At 41.3% G+C, this 22,534-nt stretch overlaps 1 protein-coding gene across 1 annotated transcript in view; it reads left to right on the forward strand.

Moving 5' to 3' along the window:
• Positions 1-22,534, forward strand: part of Ccny (cyclin Y) — a 103,937-nt gene that overhangs the window by 77,690 nt on the left and 3,713 nt on the right. Inside the window, exons 4-7 of the mRNA XM_032885290.1 lie at positions 8,160-8,260; positions 11,790-11,825; positions 17,774-17,831; positions 17,923-18,042. Coding sequence (XP_032741181.1) covers positions 8,160-8,260; positions 11,790-11,825; positions 17,774-17,831; positions 17,923-18,042 — 315 coding nt within the window. The remainder of the gene's footprint in view (positions 1-8,159; positions 8,261-11,789; positions 11,826-17,773; positions 17,832-17,922; positions 18,043-22,534) is intronic.

A 22,534-nucleotide genomic window follows, 5' to 3' on the forward strand; every position in this document is an offset into this window, starting at 1 on the left:
TGCTTTATTTTTCTCTGACCTCCTCCTGCCCCCTGCCCACAGCATCTGTAATGTGAGTCTTTCTACTACAACAGTGAGGGGAGTCTGGGGAGGGTGGAAAGAGGACGCGATCAGGAGTGAAATGGCCAGGCTTTCCCATGCTCTTTTCACTGCACATAGATTTGGACACCAGGAAGCCGACCAGGAAATATTCTATAGTGTTATGTTCTTCAAAACTTTAGAGGGAGGTGCCTCACTGTCGAGATAGATGATTGTTCTAAAACCTTGATAAGGAAACAGTGCAAGTAGAAATCTGTATGTGAATTAAGCAACAATCTGTTACTAGTCAGACCTAGAGTCAAAAGAATTTTGGAGCCCTGCTTCTGGCAGTCTTGAACCTGTTCTCAGTATTAGACTCCCTGTCTTCTCAGCTGGGTCATGACAGCTGTCCTGTCTGACTCATGGGAAGCAGTGAAGGGAAGGAGGTCTGCAGGCCGATGCACGTGTCGTATTGCTCGTGGATCGAGTCTTCCAGGTTCTGTATTAACAGCTAATGTCATTGTTCTAGTATTTGAGTATAGTTCCGGGAACTTTGTTATATAATTACTAAGAACAGGATTCCCAAGTGGCCATATATTGTATTCATTTCGTTTTAAGAACACTGGTTTCAGTAGTTTTTGTTTTGTTTTTAATGTAACACAGCTCTGAATTGATTGTTTCTTGTGAGCTGTGAGTGATCGAAAGAGAATTCCTTAAGAAATGGAGTCTTTGCTAGTTTCAGTCTGTATCTCAAATTATGGGAGTAAAGGAGGAAGTGGGACAGTCCAGAGTCTGAAATGTTTAGAATTCTGAACTTTGCTTCTAAGAGATTTATTCTGATTGGAGGAGAAATTTGTCAGACAGCTAGTATGCTTGTTATCAATACAGTATTCTTGGAGAATACTAAAAAGACTCAGTAAAATTTCAGTTATTTAAGATTTTAGAATCTGCTAAGATGAAGGAATTGGAATTCCAAGTAGTTTCAAGTTGAAAGGAAAGTTACAAAATAAAAAGAGTGGAATGTTACCAAGCTCATTTCGCAAATTCAGTAATACCTTACCACAGATGACACAACCAAAATGGAAAGTTATTGTTCAGTCTTCTTCATGGATATTTACATGCACAAATTCTCATTAAAATACTTGGAAACTGAATTTAAAAACACATTAAAATGTACCACGATCAGGTTGGCTTTATTCCGGAGAGGCAGGGATAGGGACTTGAGATAATATATGGTCATCTCAGTAGCTGCAGAGAGGTTTTTTGGTTGGTTGGTTGGTTGGTTGTTTTACAAAACCTAACATCCTTCATGATAAAAGCCCTAAGGGACAAAGACTATCTTAATATGGTTTATTAAAGAACATATACACAATCTATGCCTAACATTATGCTAAATAGGGAAAAGCAAACTATCGACTGAAAGGAGGATTAAGATAAAAGGTGTTCACATGTCCACTATCTCTAGGCCTTTGTTTGTTTTAGTATAGTTCTTGAAGTCTTAACCCTGCTCTGAACATAACTTAAAACATATATGACTATTATATTAGAAAGCTGCAGCTGTTTTGGAAAAAACAAAAAACAAAACCCCTCCTTTTCTTAATGGCTGCAGAGACCTCGTGTAGCAGAGCACCCCAGTGGGTATGGGTATACAGGAATCCTCATGAGCATATTGTGTCCAGGACCACCCTCTCCTCACATCAGGCCAAGCCTTATCTGTGGTTCTGATATTACCTCACTTTTAATGCACATTTTATTTGATCCTATTAAGTCCTGAGATGCAAGACTCTTTCATTGTCACCAAAAGTAGGATTCCAAAATAAGGATTCTGTTGAAAGTTACGAAATTCATTTAGGGAGTATGTCCTACACATCAATGGGCATGCATTCTCACAGTAACAACAGCAAGGGGCAAGCTTTGCCACCTGCCATGGACAGATTAGGGCCTTGGGAACTGTATTGCTTTGTTCTGTGTCTGTTTGCCACAGCTAGAGTTATCAGAGTGGAAGGAGCCTCCGTTGAAGAAATGCCTCCATTAGATCAGACTCTTAAGGCATTTTCTTAGTGATCAGTGGGGCATGGGCCAGCTCACTGTGGGTGGTTCCGAGTTCTGTAAGAAAGCAGGCTGATCAAGCCATGTAAAGAGGCCTTTCCATGGCCTCCGCACCAGCTTTGCCTCCAGATTACAGCTATGCTTGGGTTTCTGTTCTGCCTTCCTCCAGTAATGGGCTGTAATCTGGAAGTGTCAGCAGAATAAGCTCCTCCCCACTTGCTTTGTAGTCATGCTGCTTTTGTCCCAGCAGTAGAACCCTAAGACAGAGACTGAGCTCAAGGTGGGCACGTATGGCCTATGCCAGACATTGTTGAGTGTGAAAAAAATCTACCTTTATGAGACACTCCAGGATGGTGGGGTGAGCAAAGGTGTCCCTTGCAAACAGATTGTGAGAGTTGTTTACACAGCCTCTCTATGGAGAACAGATCCTTGAGCACTGGCCCCTGAGCCTACCTGCAGCCCCTTCCCTAGAACTTGTGCATCTCAGGCTAGTATCTATGGCTCCTTGGGTCTGCCTGCCCCTCCCCTGTACCACTTTGCTGAACATGTCCTTTCCTTCAGGATGGCATAGGTTCTCCCTGAGATTTGAGATGCCAGTTTGTTGGGCACACCCAGTCGACTCACACAGGACCCTGTATTTATCGTGGGGAGGCAGACTTCCTGTGCTTGGTGGAAGAGCTGGCTACTAGCTTGCCAGTCAAATGAATACCTGCTTCTCATCTGGTGACTCAAGTCCAGGTCCTAGACAGAGTCCAGCTGAGTGAATGCAGGTTAGAACAAAGCATGGTCAATGATACTGAGATGAATACAGGGTATGTAGACACATAGAGAGGACATAGTCTGTAGAGTTTGCCCATGCTTAACCGACACCACCACTGGGCCGTGTCTGGCTGTGGGAAGTCACGGGACACCACTCAGGAGGTAGAGAGGCACAGGACTCAGCCAGAGCTGGCACAGGGGTCCCGGAGGCTGTCAAGTTCTCAGGCTGTTGGGCATCCAGGGTACCGTTGGGAAGATCTGAGGACAGAGTGGGGGCTTGCAGAGCTGGATCTAGCCCAGTTGGGGGGGGACTCTGGCTGGTCCCACAGGGAGAGTCCTTGGCCTTGGCTTGTTGGGCGATGGGCTGCAGGTTTGGGGGTGGGGTGTCTGGGCGCAGGGGGAATTTCTTTAGGAGATTAAATAGCGACTCTGTAGTTGAAGGGCTTCTGTACAGCTCCCCATGGCAGATCCCAATGAAAAGTGACAGTCCTCGGTTTCAAGGCGTTTATTGTCACGGTGGAAAGTGGATGAGTAAAACCATACCCACTTCACAGAATGGGCCTGAGATTAAATACCTTTTGCAGGGAGGAGTATCTGGGAAGGGAAATTCATTGGCTAAGACTCCAGGCCTTTAGGTAGCTCATTATAATGGAGATCTATCTTGAGATCATCCTCTACCTGTGAAAGACTTAGGGCTTTGCCCGATGGCCACTAATCTAGGGAGGGCTGTGGGCTAGTGATGGGCCTGGTTTCTTGGGCTGCAGGCTAGTGAAGGGTCTGGTTTCCTGGGAATCAGATGAAATGCCTACTGTCCCTTTTAGTGTCTCTGAGATTCAAGCCTCCTCAACTGGGAACCAGGGTGCCTTTCAAGGTACCAAAAAAGTCTACCATAGGTATAGTAGCAAGGAGTTCTGGAGGGTAAACCAAACGGACAAGAACATGCCTTCACGGTACACGTGTGCAGTCTAGAGAGATGAACCACAGAGTAAGCAGGCTCTGCCTGCTGATTTGATTAAGTGTGAGAGGTAAGATCCACAGAGTGAAGGCTAGGGTCACTGTGGAGGGTACAGGCCCTTGTTTCTCAAATCTGACAGTCATCAATGTTAGGATTGCTAACCAGATAGACTCAGTAACTGACATGCAGAGTAATGACGTTTAGTTGCTTTTCATCATGCAGTCCAACAAGCTTTATCTATCAGTAGACATTGGTGTAAACAGTCAATTATTTTGTACTATGGGCATTGTGTAAATACCTTGACTTGTTTCAGTATTAGTTTTACAGTTATCTTGTTTAACATTCATAATTTACTTTGTAAAATATACATTGATGGAAAGAAAAATGCTATTACTGCAATGGAAATAAAGCATCCTGAGGAAATAATTCTTCCTGATAGTCTTGCCTGACTCCTCTGCTAGTTACCACTAGAGGAGATTATCTTTTCTGTCACCAAGACAGCGGTTACTGGAATTCTCAGCTTCTTTTTAAGTAAAATACTGTTTTAAGTATTTTCCTTTGTGATCTACATGTCAGAGACATCCCATATTGAAGACATTATAACATTTAACATTTTAAAAAACATATACTATGTACAAGAGCAGAGCCTTCTATACACCAGCCCTCTTCTAACACAAACTAACTCCAGTATTCCTCGTAGTGTGACCTCATGAGGCCAGGTCCGCTATTGTAACTGCTCCACAGATAAGTAAATTCAGCTAAGAGCTCCTCAAAATAACCTAGCCGGCAGGCAGTTATCTGACTCATGTTACAGTTGCTGTGTCCCTCTTATTTTTTAACATTTATTACTATTTCTTGAGATTTTTATACATGGTCATGTATTTACATCACATTCTTTCCCCCTGCAACAACTCCACGATTTTTTGATTCTGTCTGTCTGTCTGTTGCACACACATACACACATAGAGAAACAGAGAAAGAGAAATACACTATATATATAAATGCAGCCTGCTGAATCTATTTAGTATTGCTCATCTGTATCTGTGTTCAGAGATGACCACTTGGAATTAGATAGCCTATCCTGGAGCTCATCCCTAGAAAAGATCGGCTTTCTCACTGGGCAGCCATTAACTACCTATAGTTTTTTATCTAGGGGTAGGACCTTGTGAGATTTCTCCCCTCTACCTTGGGATATCAGCTAGTTAGGTCATTGTAGAAAGTCTTCGTTAGGTGGCTATATTGTTAAGATTTCATGGGTACAACTGTGTGTCATATATAGAAAACTCTATTTCTCAGTAGGTTTCCTGGTCATCTGGCTTGTATGTATAGTTTTTTTTTTTTCTCAGAACATCTTACATGCTGTTTCCTGATACATGCTCGGGTGTATCAATGGACACCCCACATTTAGTAGGTCTTTGAATTTTGACCAGGTCTGAATTTCTGTGATGTCCCCATCTGCTACAAAAACAAGTTTTTTTGGTTTTTTTTTTTTTTCATGATCTAAAAGAGTTACACTTATCAGTGGATACAAGGATAAATTTAGACTGGTGTTGGGAATTATAGTTTAGGGTTCAGTGCCTCACCCTCCATGGGTAGTTGATTAGGTTATAGTCCCAGACATGAATTCCCTCCTTTTGAATGGGCCTTAAGTCCAGTTTGGTTGCTCTTGGCTGCCTTCCAGATGAAAGTCCCACTATTGCACCCTTGAATTGTCTTGCTGTGCTGGTCATTGCTGTGGTTCGTAACCATCGTCTGCTGTGCCTCTTACCACTGTCTTTTTACCAGCAGACTGGGACAGTGAAGGGAGCGTAGAGTCTGTCACACGTGTGTGAGCATGCTGTTTGTTTTCAGAGTCATAGGACCACAATAAAGCATGGCTGAAGCTGCAGAGCCGTCTAGCATGCGGAACAGCATGTAAAGGCTGATGAAGCCTGAGGGAGTGTCCTGTGACTGCTGTGAACACAGCTAGGTCTTTGGTGCCATCAGAAGCATTGAGAAGTTAGAGCTGTCCATGTTGTGACACTGTGGTTAGGTGTTGGTCCTTGGTATTCCTAGCCTCCTGCTGTGCTCTTAAAGGAAGAGCTCAGTTCAGTCTCCGGCTCAGGCTCTCCTAGTAGGTTTCTGCTTTCAGCATCCTAGTGCCATAAGGGTTTTGGCCAATGACAGCTTGCACTCTTAGAACTTCAGTCAGTGGCTTGAGGCCAGTTGTACCTACAGTGATGAGACACTGAAGCTGGAATTTGAGGGTAGGGGGACGAGTTATAGAAAACTGTGGTTTGGGAATGGAATATTAACTTAGAAAGGGTTTCGGACCTAACCAGGACTGATGCCTCAGTGAGAGGCTAAGCTGGCTTTGATCTCTTGGTTTGCATATGTGGTGTGTGTTCTTACTCACAGACTGAAGGATAGATGAAGTGCGGTTAAGGCTGCATTCTTTGCTGCAGTGCAGCATACCGCCCCACAGCTCCAGGTGTTGGCACTTTGTGTATCACAGTTTCATATTCAGGGAGTTATCTAAAGAAAGATTTGAAACCCCGCAACATCTAGAAGTAAAATACTGTTGTCTTTTTGCTTTGTTTGAATTACTAATATTGTAACATATCTCTAAAATACCTATTAGAATGGTAACTCGTTGCTGGATTTTTATGTCAGAATCTGTTGATTCGGTGGAGGCACTAGATTTTTGCACCTGAAGCATGCAGATGTCATAAGCATAGTTTCCTTCATTTCTTATATTTCTTAATATTACATGATTTCAGTGCTATTATTATGAGATAATTACTTTTAATGGCATCCCAAGATACAGAAAGGAGAATGTAGATTACTGAAATGCCAGGATAAACTTAATGTTGAAATTCTACACTGACCTTGACTTGCTCTCTCCATGTTCCTTCCACACACGAGCACGTAGTAGTGAGCCTGAGCCTGGTGACCCCATAGCATCTCCTGGTGGCCCGAGGCTGGTGCCTCTGGCCTGCCAGCTGCTTACAGAGTACTCCACAGTATGCCACTGGTGCTGCCTTCTTGTCCTGTTTTAAGGAATCAGACACCTAAAATACTGAGCAGTGAGTATTTGCAAGAGAAGCTTGTGGGTTTTGCATTTTTCATGTCTTTCTTGGGTTGCTGAAGATGCTTATAGTTTCTTCACTCCCGAGGAAACCTACAGATAGGAAGCAGATGTGACCATGCCCAGCAGACATCTGGGCCTTAGGTCAGCTACTTTGTATCTCAGGAGTTTTGCTGAAAGTAGACAAATAAGGCAGGTGAATCTGTGATGTGTTTGGGTTTTGTTGCAGAAGGTGACACCCCTTGTCAGAATAATGTCAGGCAGTAAGGAGGTTTGTTTGCATGCTTTGATTTTTTTTTTTTCATTCTAACCCAGAATTACCCAGATGGAAGTCTACTAACCCTGTTTCCCAAACATTTGACAAATGTCCCCTTAGCATTCAGTTAGCTGTCATGTTAGTTAGTTCATGTTGCCTATCAGAAGCTGTTTCCTAGCTCAAGTTCTAGATAGAACTTGAACTTGTGCAGTTACTAAAAATGACAATCATAAGAGCACCTGTTACCTATAGGTCATCCCTGCAAAGCCCAGTCTTCTGCTGCAGAGTGAGTGAGTCTTCACAGAGGAATACCTCCATTTATAAATTTGTGTGAATTTAAACATATTAGCCAAGAGGATTTTAATTGATCAAGGCTTGAGAAATAGGTACAGTGGATTCTCAACTTGATTTTAATGCATAGAACTAAGATGCCACCTTAGTCCACTGCATGCTACAGGCTTTCTGTGATCCCCATAAAGAAGGTGGGGACTAGGGGTCATAGCGTCTTAGCATGGAGATCAAAACAGATTCCAGTGTGGCCCAGTGTTCTGCTCTGTTAGCAAGTGTGGCAGAGCTCTTGACAAAACGTGTTTCCTTTCTGTCTGATCTCAGAAAAAAGGGGAATGTAATGTCTTGGTTAGGGGTTCTATAGATGTGTTAAAATACCATGACTAAAAGCAATTTAGGTAGGAAAGGGTTTTTTCAGCTTGCTTAAATGTCCCAATCATAGTCTATTTGTAGGAACCAGAAGCCATGAAGAAACACTACTTACAGACTCGCTCCTCATGGCTTACTTAGTGTGCTTTCTTATAGCACCCAGGACCATCAGCTCAGGGGTAACACTATTCACAGTTTGCTGGATCTTCCCACATTGATCACTAACCAAGAAAATGCCCACACACATTCCCATAGACCTGTCTGGTAGGGGCCCCTCCTCAATTGGGGTTCCTTCCCTCTAATGACTCCAGGTTTTATCCAATTCACAAAAACTAGCTGGCAAGGACCATTTGGTGGAACTTTAAGTCTTGTGTAACTATTATCATCTTTTTTTCTAGCATCCTCCAGGGCAGACATCAAGGAAATACAGTTCCTGCTCCACCATCTTTCTAGACGACAGCACAGTCAGCCAGCCAAACCTCAAGTACACCATCAAATGGTGGGTATGCAGACTTGTTTGTTTTTGAGTCTGGGGGGCTGTTGTTTTTGTGGTGTTGCTTTAAGACAAGTCTCTCTAGTTTTGACTATCCTGGAAACTACCTATAGACCAGGCTAGCCTTGAACTTAACAGAGATCTTCCTTCCTCTGCCTCCCAAGTTCTGGGCTTAAAAGCATGGGCCACAATGTCTGACAAGATATTTTTTCAAGGTGTTTTTGTTTTGTGTATTGTGGGTATTTTGCTTATATCTACATTTGTGCATTATGTGCCCTGGAGGCCAGAAGAGTGCCTAGGACCCTGTGGGACTGGAGTTACAGAGTGTTGTGAGCTGCCACGTGATTACTTGGAAGTGAACCCTGGGCCGTCTCTAGGAGTAGCCTGTGCTGGTAACCTCTGAGCTGTGTCTCCAGATGTGTTCACTGAATGGCCCGAGTGTCCAGACTTCTCAACGTCACTGGTGCCAAGCTGTTTATTGAATGTGAGGGTCATTGATACTTGGAGATTGTTTATTAGAAGCGATGTATTATTTAGAATATTCAGGCATGTGTATTGTAAATATTGAGAGATTAGCATTTCACCTTATTTTAAACATTGATCACCTAAAATTTGACCATTGGTTTGTGTATATACATGTGCAATTTTGCCCTTTCTGTTATGACTGAAGCTATCCTACATAGTGTCAACTGTATAGTGAATGAAATGAGACCTTTCCCTCCAGTCTCAGATGGGAACTTGAGCTAATTAATGCTAGAGTAGGATGGTCTAACCAGGGGCCTCAGAGCCTTGTCTTAAAATAGACTTAGAGGACAAAGATGGAGGGAGGCTTTGGGTCACGGGTGTGTGTGTGTGTGTGTGTGTGTGTGTGTGTGTGTGTGTGTGTGTACTCTCTTTCCTTGTTTAAAAAAGGAAAGAACACTGGTTTTCCTCTACAGTCCTGTTCCATTAGCACAGTGACAGCAACATCAACCCTTGGAAGGGGTTTCAGAGAAACAGCTTGCATGAAAGTCTTAGATATTTTATCTCTGTTTCCTTAAGAAAGTTCACATCTAATCACAACTCATTTTAGCACATGAAGTACTAAAATTACCACCTATAAACTTTTGTTTTCATGGGCAAAGTTTACTCAGTTAGAGGCACTGTGTAGGATTGTATGTGACAGTCACTGACTCAGTCTAGGCATCGAGGACTATTACTAACTTACATGGTCAGTGTCTTAGTTCTGTAATGGGGAATCGGAGGCCACTTCGATCACATAGGGTTCCTTTGCCCCGTTGCCCCAGCATGGGATGATGGCCCGTGAGCATGCATGTAGGGAAACTGGGAAGAGATGCATTATACATAGCACATAGGATAATTATGTGAATGACCTCACTAAACCCACTCACTTCTGAGGATGGAGCTCACCGCTAGCAAATGGACAGTACAGAGAGCTTGTAGAGAAAAGTGAAAAGTCTGGTGTCTGTGCCGTGTAGTTCTTGGCAGCTGCTCAAGCTACCAGGTTTCATTGAAGCTTCTTCCCAGTAGCAAACCAGAGATGAGAGAGAAGGATGGAGTATTTCCAGAGTATCAGGTAGAAGAAAAGGGCACAAACCATGTACTCGTCAGAAATCCTGATCTGCTGTTTGAACCTGAAATACCTGATTTAGAATATAGGGACTGTGATAAGGCTATGAATGTATGGGAGGATTCTCTGAAAACAGTATCACCTTAACTCGGAATCCATTTCATCTTAGTCATACACCCCTCATCAGCTCAGATCCTTGTTACTTGCCTCTTGGTCCTGTGCTAGGGTCTGTTCTGCTTCGGTCTCAGGAGACGCAGTACACACATTCTCAGATGTCTCAGAGCTGGCTTACGTCTCTGCTGTCACTCCTGTCATCCTTACCTCTGGCAGTCTATAGAATGCTATTATTCTCTGGGAACCACAGCACATTGTAGTCCTACCAGTGGTCTGTTTTTAGAGGCAAAGAAAATAACTTTGAGGCATTTTTTTATATATATTTGAAGTAAGACAAAAAGAGTAGAAAGAATTTTAGACAATTATTAATTAAAGAAGAAGATAATTTAAAAGTAGTTAGTATACTTCATCATGATGAAAACTATGCCATTTGTCTATTCAGAAGGAAGAGGTTTTATCAAAACGTTCAAGGTGAGCGTCAGTGATTCTGCCCTGAAAGGACACGATCGGGGTACAAAGACACCTGCAGTCTGTGTTGGGACCCGCGCCTACCAAGTCATCCCAGTATAAATAGGATGCTCTCCCGTAAACGTAAGATAACCACAAGTTGCAGAGATACGTGTAAGCCTGTTTACTGTGGTGTGAATTAATTACCAAATAGTACATACAATTTAAATATTGAGCCACAGAGAATGATTCAGTAACTAGTCAAAAGTCAAATTATGAAATATAGCTAGTAGCTTTTAAAAATCGTTTTTATTATCAATATTTCCTAAAAGTTAAAAAAAAAGCAACAACATGGCTGTCTAAGCATAGGATGCCAGCTTCTTTGTTCACACACATATAAGTAAAAATAGTAACTGACTATCTCAAGCTGATAGTAGTTTTTTGGGGGCCAAAGATTGGTTTTTGGTTTTCTGTGGGTTTTTTTTTGTTGTTGTTGTTGTTGTTGTTTTGTTTTGTGGTGTATGCGTGTGTGTGCGTGTGCGTGTGCGTGTGCGTGCGTGCGTGCGTGCGTGCGTGTGTATTTTATTTAGTGACATACTCTTTCTGTGTACCCATACTCGCCTCAAACTCAATTCTCCTGCTTCCCAAGTGATGGGATCACAAGTGTTCATCGTCATCATCATTCTTGGTTAAAAAGAATGCTTTAAAGTTATTTCCCCCTGTACCGGGAATCAAATACAGGGCCATACACATGCTAGGCAAGCACTTTTCCACTGAACTACATCTTACCTCAGAGTTGTTTTTATGCTTTCTAAACTTTCCAAAATTCGTGTGGTAAGTATAATGTATTTTATATTAGAAAAGAAATTTAAGGAGAATGAATGTTTGTTACATTCATATATTTGAGAAGTTTAGACAGTTTTCAGACAGTGTTTGGGTAAGTTACAGTGCCATTTTGGGGTGAGTGGCAGTGCTGAATAGCACTGCAAGGTGTGAGAGGAATGCCATCCACTGTTTGTGCAGCTCGGTTTCTCTTTCTGGTAGATAGGAAAGCAACTAATGATTTGCTAACTGAGTAGGCCATGAATTGCAGGCTCCTAAGTAAGTTTTATTTGTAGTATTTTTATATAGTACCTGCATTTTAAAAGTGAGGAAGGCTTAAAATCTGATAGAAAAGCTGTAGTCCCTCTCCCCCGGTTATCTGTATTTCCAGCAATAATCTAAAGTCCTGGGCTTGACTACCAGGGCTCCCGAGTATGGAGTATAATCTTGTCAGCACTGGAGGAAGGGGGCTTTTCCCGTGAACTGTGTGGCTCATAATTAAATGTATTTACCCATAGTGCCTAGTACATGACATGATGAGTGTGTTTATGGAACACTGAATTCCTGTGTTTTATTTTACAGTGTAGCTCTTGCGATATATTACCACATCAAAAACAGGTATGTGGTCACTTAATTCTGTTCTAAGCGTATCATATACCGTCTCACTATGTTCTTCCTGTGTATTCTCTGCATTTATAGTTCCTAGCACACGTCTTCACAGGGCACGGGGTAAAGGTTAATGCACCAGGCAGAGTGCTGGGTAAAAGCTGAGCCCTCTGGACCCGGGCAGCAGCGACGTGGTGGTATGGCAGGAGCAGACTTCCTGAGAAGGCTTGAATTCTTCTTCGTTGTTTACTCTCCGTGCAGTTTAACTAAGCATTCCATGTTTTATAAATGGTTAGATTTAGGTTGAATTCAGTTGTGGAAAATTTGACATGTAATGCAAAGCAAGGTCGAGGCTCTCCCTAATAAAGTACGTCTTGCAGTGGTTCTGTCGGTTTGAAAAGTGAGGTAAAACTGGATTTTTTTAAACCTACCTTAAACACAGTAATAAGTATTTAAGGTAGCTTTATAGAGGTGAGTTAAATAAGAGCTCTGTCACAGTATATAAATGGCTCCTAGCACCTATATTGTGCCCCTTAAAAATGACTATAATTCCAACTCCAAGGAATATGACACCTCCTCTGACCTCCCATCAGACTCTCTCAGAGGGAGGCACAGTTTTAAAAAGAGGGGGAAATGTGGGCCTGAAAGAACCCTGAGTAGTTAAGAGTGGACTCTGCTCTTGCAGAGAGCCTGAATTTGGTTCCGATACCCATATCAGGCAGCTCACAACCTCAGAACGGCAGCTCAAAGTGCGTCTGCTGCCACCACTTCGGCAGAGCTGCTTGCACTCACGTGCACACACACACGTAGAGACATGCCAGAAACAATGAAAAAAAATAAGGACATTTTTTAAAGGAAGAAAAGGTTGATAATTCTTTTATTTGCTGATTTAATTCAGCACCATAACTTTTGCTTCAGATCTGGGGCATTAAGCTGTATCCTCTTTTTCAAACATGTTTAACCCAATATTAAGGACTCTGAACGGTATCTGCAGAGCACTGAGAGTAGAGTCTTTCAGTTTTGACCACATCCGTACCAAACTTTTCACTGCTTTCCTTTTATTGGACTTTTACAAAACACACTCTTAATTTTCATCACAAATACTGTTTCACCACTGTTGCATTTTAGTGATTAATGTGGTGGTTTATAGACAATGTTATATGCAGAACTAGTTTGGGAATGGGAAGGGCCTCCAAACAGCAAGCTAGCCGTCTACTAGCCGTCTACTAGCCGTCTACTAGTGGCCTCTGTAACAACTCAGGCTGTTTACCGTGAGCTGAATAATGTTAGGCATGTGGTGCGATGCAGATGGCAGCTTCTGGGGAGCAGCATTCTAGAGAAACAGCCATCTGGAAGCCCCTGGAAGGTGTTCACTGCAGTGGACTGTTCCAGCTGTAATTGTGATTGAGTGCATTGGGGCTTCTGAGAGTTTTACATATAAGAATTACAATTTTGCATCTTTGGTATCTGAGCTAGGATAACAGTAATGCAAGCATTGTCCTGTCGTTTCTGCGGTACACTTTTAAACTTTAAAAACACTGATGCCAGAATTACATGTAAGACCTGTAGTGAGACTCAGATGTGCTTTTAAACCAACTTTTTTTTTTTTTTAAGTTCCTCACTCTTTTATGTATGTGACACACCAGAAGAAGGCATTGGATCCTATTACAGATGGTTGTCAGCCACCATGTGGTTGCTGGCAGTTGAACTCAGGATCTGTAGAAGAGTCGTCAGTGCTCTTAACTGCTGAGCCATCCCTCCAGCTCTTAAACCAGCTTTTAATTAGCGTGCTTAAAGAGATTTCTTGGTTCTTTTCTTGTTTTGGTGCTGAGAATTGGGCCAAGAATCTATGGATATTGAGCCTTCCCTCTGCCAGTGAAGTCCATCCCAAAGTCAAGTTAGCTGTAAATGATGGCACACAGCATTAAGTGCCTGCTCAGACTTCTGTCAGCTTTTGCATGAGTCCTCAGTTTCAATAACAGAAAGCGCTACTTTGATTATCTGCATTTTACAGATAAGGAAATTGAGGCCCAGAGAGTCTCTTAATCAGTGTTCTCTTGCTGTGAAGAGACCCCATGACTGTGGCAGCACTTAAAAAGGACATGTAACTGCGCTTGCTCACATTCAGCAGTTTAGTCCGTGGTCAGTAGGGCGAGCAGTGTGGCAGCACACAGGAAGCCGTGGTGCTGGAGATGTAGCAGAGAGGTCTATGTCAGGATTGGCAGACAGCAGGAAGAAAAAGAGGCACTGGGTCTAGCTTGAGCATTCAAAGCCCTAAACCCACCCCCAGTTACACACTTCCTCCACACTTCCTTATTCCTATCAAATAATGCCTCTCCTTAATAACTGAGCATTCAGACATATGAGCCTATGGGATTCATATCACAGAGAGGTTCAGTAATGCCTTAAGACTGTACAGCTAGTCATTTGAGAAATTTGGAGTTGAGCCAGTCTGCCACCCATATGTTTTGATACCACTGCTCTTGTAGATGAATGTTAATAAACTGGGCCAAAGGTGAGTGGAAGTGGAGAAAGTATAGAGTTAGTCTGATCTGCAGATGGAAGCCTAAGACTCCCTGGGGGTGCAGAGCAAGTGACTTGTCTTCAAATGTTGTTGTGAACAGCCTACAAACAGCCCTGTAGGGCTAGCCATTTATCTTACAGCTAGATGGATCTAGTACTATTCACCTGAGACACATAGTTTGGTATGGATGGGGAAGGAAACAAGCCTAATTCTCAAGGGATTCATTAAATTTTCTCAGTCATCTTAGCTTAATTCTTAATCTTTTTTCTTTGTTTATTTTCTGTTCTTCCTCACTGTCTCTGCTCCATCCCTTCCACTTCTGAGATGAATCTTATGTATCCCGGGCTGGCCTCAAGCTTACTGTGTTATCAAGAATGATCTTTAGCCTAGAGCCACTCTCAGGTACTGACATTAGAGGGGTACACCGTCACACCTGACTTTTGCCATACTGTGGCTCAGATCTCTGGCTTCATTCATACCAGGCAGATGCTGCCTACTAACCTGTTCTCTTCAGTTATACTCTTAATCTGTTTTCCTAAATTACTTGTGGCAAATGTTTCTCTGGTATCCTAGATGGTTTTCAAAGTTCCCATTCACTACGAAAAATTTAACAGCACTTTAGATGGTCAAAAGTAAGTTTTGTGCTGACGAGGTTTTTGAGTGGCTTGCCACAGGGAAATTGAAGGGATCTGCTGACTCCTAGTGGCTGGGACATGGTCAGAGACACTGGAGCCAGGTGCACACAAGAGGAACTTTTGCTACAGAGTAAGACAGAGCCTTTCTTTCGATTGTGTTTGTTTATGCCCTTGCTGCTAGGCTCTTATGAAAGGCACAGGGCACAAGTAGAGATCCTTAGAACTTTTGGTCAGTTCCTATGCTCAATGCTGGAATGGACTCTGGGCTGTTTTATAGAGATGTTAACTTTATAAAGCAGTAATTGGAGTGTTTAATGTGATATTATATTTATAATATATATTATGTATGTGTATATATGTATATTTAGGATTAGGTCAGTAAGCCTGGTGTCTCAGGCTGAACCTAAACTTTATACACAAACTAGAAATTATGTGATACTACCCACAAACCACTGGGGGGTTGTTTGTTTCTTTGCTTGTTTGGTCAGCTTAACATAAACTAGAGTCATCTGCTAAGACAAAAACCTCAAATGAGAAAATGTCTCCATCAGAGTAGCCTATAGGAAGTCTATGGGGGCATTTTCTGATTGAGTATTGATTTAGGAGGTCCTATCTCATTGTGGCCATTTCCACCCTTTGGCAGGTAGTCCTAGGTTGTATAAAATATATTAAACTGTCTTCAGCTCCTGGCTTGAGGTTCCTGCTCTGAATTTCTGCCTCAACTTCTCTTAGTGATCATCTATGATAAGGAATTACAAGCCAAAGATCCCTTTTCTCTCCAAAGTAGGTTTAGTGTTTTATTACTTTAGTAGAAAGGCAAAATAGGACTTGCTTATCATTGTGGCTTTTAAATGAAATTTATAGACAAAACTCAAATTATATTAAACAGTTGAATGTAAGTAGATCTGTCACTGATCAGGTAACATGCTCTCTATAGAGACCAAAACTTCAAGGCTCTTGACCAGAGGCCAGCAACCCAAAGTACCAAATAGACTAGAATCCAACATCTCAAAGCACTTTGTAGGTCAGAGGCCCAAAGCCCAAACTGCTGTGTAAAGCATCGGTTAGTTTCCCGTAATTCTGTGTAGACCAGAAGACTAGAAGCTAGCAATTCAAGGTACTGTGTGAACCAGAAGAAGCCAGTAGCCTAAGGTTGTGAGTGGTCAGCAGCCAAAAGCATTATACAGATGAAAAGCTAGCAGCTCCAAGCACTTTGTGCACCAGAAACCAACAGCTCAAAGAACTAATATATCTGAAGCCAACAGCTCAAGATTCTGTCTATATAAGTTGCTTGCTAGCCGTGATCCAAAGCACTGTGTGGGCCATAGGCCAATAGCCCAAAGCAATGTGTAAAGCAAAAGTTGAAGGCACTATGAGATCAGAAACTAGTCCAAGGTGCTGTGTGGGGCTACACCCCTGTAGCCCAAAGCAGTGTGGGAATCTGAGACCACAACCCTATTTCCTACATGTCGAGCCATGGCTGGCAGCCTGTGTACTGAATGGTCCTGTGTTTCTAAACATATACAAACCAAACATATGCTGCTGTGAGGTTACTGCAGTACAAAGCCTAATTATACCATTTATTAAAGAAGAAAACACGTTTGCGTGTTAGTGAGATGGATGCGCTTATCTATGTTTACATAAAGGAATCTTAGCTGAATATTTGATACTGCGGGACACTGACCTTTAGCATTTTTGATATTTTTATAATTTTTAATGTTGAGAATGCTGCTTCACATACATATCCAATACAAAGTGGCAGAAGTATGTGTAGGGTCATTTCAGAAGTTGCTGGAAATTCTTTTCTTTCCCATACCAAATTTACGGAGTAATAGTTTATGAAACTCAAGTCAGCAACCCAAACTGCGTTTTTAACAATCAGGTATTGTAACACAGTAAATTTAGAGGTGTTAATTTGATGCTTCCATAATGAGAAATGACAATAGGAAAATACCAAAATATTTATTTTTCATAATTAGACCATTATGATTCTACAAAGTCAGATACCTTTGTATAGTAAGAAACACTGGTTCATAATATCCAGGAGTCGAAATTCCCAGCTTGGGGATTTCGGGCAGTATCCTTGGCGTCATTTGGCATGCAAGCTGAAGTGTGCATACTGGCATACTGTGTGTTCACACCAAAAGCTGAAGTGCAGTCATGTGAATCACCACAGATGGGGGTCGCTAGAAATCTCTCAGAATTGCTGTGTTGTTTGAGTTAGCAGTGTGTGTTGTGACAGTTTAAGACTGATTTCTGTCGCCTGCCGCACGCCCCCTTTCCCAACAAAGGTCACCATATACTATAGGAAAAGAAATTGATACAATTAGATCATTTTAGGTTTGGTTCATTTAAAAAGCCATAGAGGATCTTAAGAGGGAAGGCGAAAAATTGTGAAAGCTGTGGACCACATGAGGTAAAGAACTGACCAAGGCAGTCAGCCTTACTGAGAAGCAGGCAGAGTTGGAGAGAAGACATGGGGAAGAGGAGTGTGGAAGAGGAATGAACAAGAAGAAGATAATTGACACCTGTATGAAGATGTCAAGGCAAAAACCATTTCTCTGTATTTAGTTAAGTTCAGAAATGAAGAGGAGAGTGTTGGAAATTAAAATCTACACTTTTAATCTTTGTGGATTCTTCAACAAAAATGGATTAATACTGTACTTGAGAACCAGCAATGTCTCCTAAATTTAGCACTTTCTGTCTCTGAAACTACAGTTGAACTGAAATGTGTTTTATTTCGTTTTAAGTGGCATTTATTGTGAAGAGAGTAACCCCAGTCTCTGTGCTTTCCTTCCCAGGGACCCAGACGGAAGGACGCTCTTAGATATTTTTGATGAAAACCTCCACCCTCTTTCGGTAATTGCCTCCTCATGTTTCATGGGATGCTTTAGTTAGTGTCTCTGGCTTCTGTTAGGTGGCAGTCATCTGAAAACTTCTTTTTTCCTAGAAATCCGAAGTGCCACCAGATTATGACAAACACAACCCAGAGCAGAAGCAGATTTACCGGTTCGTTCGGACACTGTTCAGTGCTGCTCAGCTGACAGCTGAATGTGCCATTGTCACCCTGGTGAGTGTGAGCGGCAGAGACTCAGCACATGACCTGGGGAAACTTGTGAAAGTTTCAGTGTCTTCTGTGAGAGTGTGGAGTGTATTTCACGGTCCCCTTCCAAAATCATCTGTGAAGTCCCACTCAAAGCACTGATGTTTTCAATGCAGATGCGCCCAGCAGGGCTGATGCAGGGTAGTATGAACCAAGAGCATCCTCTGCCAATATCTGGTTGCCTTTTGTTCACTTCCCACGACAGTCTTAATGACAGCATTCCAAGATAGAAAGTGTCAACGGAGTATGCACATCCTTGGCCTAGATATAAGAAGTGTGATTACGACTAGCCTCTGGTTTGTTTTAGATAACAGTATAGAATGTCCAGTTTAAAACCTCATGGACTGTCTAGATCAGTTATTTGGGAACTAGGTTTAAGAGTGTAACCTCATTATCCCTGACCATTACGTAGCTCAAACGCTCACATGAGAAGTAAGCATTGCCTGTGACTGGGCATGCCTACAGACAGACTCTGGCTGCCGAGTTCCTGGGGAACAGAAAGCTCAGATCTGGAAGGCTTGGTGCTATATCTCCCCACACTAGGCTTTATCGGCCTGGGGTAACGCAACAGTAAGCCATTTGCTCAGTCGTGTGTTGGTTTGTGGGTCCTCACTTCTGCTGGCTACAGAGTGAGACTTGTTCAGATAATCCTTACTGATCCGTAGGTTCTAAGATCAAACTGGGAATGCATACATTCTATTTTCTAACAGGAATTTGTCTTACAAAACAAAAAAGGAGCAGCAGGGTTGATAGTTTCTGGAAAAGAAGGGCTGAAAAGTCGGAAGACAATTGAGATTAATGGTAAAATTTATGCTGTGAGAAAACTTTGAGTTATTAATATAAACACTAATATATACTTTAATATAGATTAGTGGGTTTAGCTGACATTTCTGTTCATGACATAAAAATATCAATATCATGAGTCAATGATCTCAATACTTGTTTTTCACCTTCTGTCCTCACCCTGTTCCCAGTCCCCTCGTGTCACCTGAGCCTACCATAGAAGCAGTCCCCTTCTAAGGACAAACCTTGGGCCTGCTGCGTTCACTCTTTACTATATACACCACAGATTGGTACATTCTCCAGGGCTGCATAGACTCTTAATAACAAAAAATAGTGTTGCTCTGATTACAAAACTAAGCAGTTTGTATGTGTGTGGTTGTACCGTTGTCATGCTTGAGGTTTTCTTAGTAGCCACTCTTTGCTACTTAGAAATGCAGGGATGTGTTTTCTGGTGTTGAAAGAGCAGACAGAACCAAACTTCCTGATTGGAGTCTTAGTTAAAGGTTACTCACTCAGTTTTCAATAGAAACTGCAAGCCAAATAAAACCAATGTTTCCATTTTCACTGTAAGAAACTCAAAACTTTCAGATTTGTTCTAAAATAAAGTACCATGAGGTCACCAAAGAATACTATCATATCATCTTCAAATAGTGATATTTTGACTTCTTCCTTTCCAATTTGTATCCCTTTGACCTCCTTTTGTTGTCTAATTGTTCTGGCTAGGACTTCAAGTTCAATATTGAATAAGTAGGGAGCCATCTCTAGTCCCTGATTTTAGTGGGATTGCTTCAAGTTTCTCTCCATTTCGCTTGATGTTGGCTGCTGGTTTGCTGTATATTGCTTTTGCTGTTTAGGCATGGGCCTTGAATTCCCGATCTTTCCAAGACTTTTACCATGAAGGGGTGTTGAATTTTGTTAAATGCATTCTCAGTATCTAATGAGATGATCATGTGGGGTTTTTTTTCCTTTGAGTTTGTTTATATAGTGGATTACATTGATGGATTGCAATATACTGACCCATCCCTACATCCCTTCATGAAGCCTTGATGATCATGATGAATGATCATTTTGATGTGTTCTTGGATTCTGTTTCCTAGAATTTTATTTTTTTTTATCAGTATTTGTGAGCTAAATTGATCTGAAATTCTCTTTTTCTGTAGAGGCTTTGTGTGGTTTAGGTAAAAGTGTAATTGTGGCTTCAAAGAACAAACTTGGTAGTGTTCCTTCTGTTTCTATTTTGTGGGATAGTTTGGACAGTATTGTTATTAAGTCTTCTTTTTGTAGTAGGATCTTATGATGGTTTGAATTTCCTCAGTTTCTGTTATGTCTCCCTTTTCACTTCTAATTTTGTTAATTTTGACACTGTCTCTGCCCTTTGGTTAGTCTGGCTAAGGGTTTAACTTTCTTGTTGATTTTCTGAAGGAACCAGCTCCTGGTTGTGTTGATTCTTTCTGTGGTCCTGTTTGTTTCTACTTGGTTGATTTCACTTGAGTTTGAGTATTACCTGAAGTCTACTCTGGGGTGTATTTGCTTTTTGTTCAAGAGCTTCTTTGTGCTGTCAAACTGCTAGTGTATGCTCTCTCCAGATTCTTTTTGGAGGCACTCAGAGATAGGAGTTTTCCTCTTAGTACTGCTTTCATTGTGTCCCATAGGTTTTGGTATGTTGTACCTTCATTTTCATTAAATTCTAAGAAGTCTTTAATTTCTTTATTTCTTCCTTGACCACATTGTCAAAAAAGTGTTGTTTAGCTTCCATGTATGTGTGGGCTTTCTGTTGTTTTTGTGGTTGTTGAAGACCAGCCTTAGTCTGTGGTGATCTGATAGGATGCATGGGATTATTTCTATCTTCTTGTATCTGTTGAGGCCTGTTTTGTGACCAATTAATTATATGGTCAGTTTTGGAGAAGATATCATGAGGTGCTGAGAAGAAGGTATATTCTTTTCTTTTAGGATGAAATGTTCTATAGATATTTGACTCACTATGTCTCTGTTTAGTTTCTGTTTCAATGATCTGTCTGTTGATAAGAGTGGGATGTTGAAGTCTCCCACCATTATTGTGTGAGGTGCAATGTGTACTTTGAGCTTTAGTTAAGTTTCTTTGATGAATGTGGGTGCCCTTGTATTTGGAGCATAGATTTTCAGAATTGAGAGTTCATCTTGGTAAATTTTTCCTTTGCTGAGTATGAAGTGTTCATCTTCATCTTTTTTGATAACTTTTGGTTGAAAATCAAGTTTATTTGATATTAGAAAGGCTATTCCAGCTTTTTCTTGGGATCATTTACTTGGAAAAAAATTTTTTCCATCCTTCTTCTCTGAGGTGGTGTCTGTCTTTTTCTCTGAGCTGTGCTTCCTGTATGCAGCAAAATGCTGGGTCCTCTTTTTATATGCAGCAGGTTAGTCTATGTCTTAATTGGGGAATTGAGTCCATCGATGTTTAGAGATATTAGGGAATAGTGATTGTTGCTTCCTTTTTCTGTTATTGGAATCATTTTTGTGTGGCTTTCTTATTTTGGGTTTGTTGAAACAAGATTACTTTCTTGCTTTTTCTTAGTGGATTTTCCCTCCTTGTTTTGGAGTTTTGTATCTGTTATCCTTTTTTTTTTTTTTTTTTTTTTTTTTTTTTTTTTGTTTTTTTTTTGTTCTTTTTTTTCGAGCTGGGGACTAACCCAGGGCCTTGCGCTTCCTAGGTAAGCACTTTACCACTGAGCTAAATCCCCAGCCCCCTGTTATCCTTTGTAGGACAGACATTGTGTAAATTTGTTTGTCATACAATATCTTGGTTTCTCCATCTATGGTAATTGAGAGTTTTTCTGGATATAGTAACCTGGGCTAGCGTTTGTGTTCTCTTAGAATCTGTATGACATCTGCCCAGGATCTTCTGACTTTCATAGTCTCTAGTGAGAAGTCTGGTGTAATTCTGGTAGGTCTGCTACTTGACCTTTTAACTGCTTTTAACATTCTTTCTTTGTTTTGTACATTTTGTGTTTTGATTATTATGTAATGGAAGGAGTTTCTTTTCTGGTCCTGCCTATTTGAAGTTCTGTAGACTTCTTATGTTCATGGGTTAGGGACCTTTTCTCTTATTATTTTGTTGAAGATATTTACTGGCCCTTTAATTTTGCAATCTTCACTCTCTTCTATACTTATTATGCTTAGCTTTGGTCTTTCCATTGTGTCCTGGATTTTCTGGATGTTTTGGGTCAGGAACTTTTTGTAATTTTCAATTTCTTTGTCTGTTGTTTCAGTGTTTTCTGTGGTAACTTCTGCACCTGAAAGTCTTTCATTTATGTCTTGTATTCGGTTAGTGATGCTTTCATCTATGACTCCTGATATCTCTCCTAGGTTTTCTATCTCCAGGGTTGTCTTTCTTTGTGATTTCTTTATTGTTTCTATTTCCATTTTTAGATCCTGGATCGTTTTGTTCAATTCCTTCACCTGTTTGGTTGTGTTTTCCTGTAATTCTTTAAGGGATTTTTGTGTTTCCTCTTTAAAGGCTTCTACCTGTTTACTTCTGTTCTCCTGTATTTCTTTAAGGGATTTATTTACGTCCTTCCTAAAGTCCTCTATTATCATCATGAGATGTGATCTTAAATCACAATCTTGCTTTTTCAGTGTGATGGGGTATCCAGGACTTGGTGTGGTGGAAGAACTCAGTTCTGATGATGCCACGTAGCCT

Source organism: Rattus rattus, chromosome 14 (assembly GCF_011064425.1).
Source record: "Rattus rattus isolate New Zealand chromosome 14, Rrattus_CSIRO_v1, whole genome shotgun sequence".
NCBI classification, from domain to species: domain Eukaryota; kingdom Metazoa; phylum Chordata; class Mammalia; order Rodentia; family Muridae; genus Rattus; species Rattus rattus.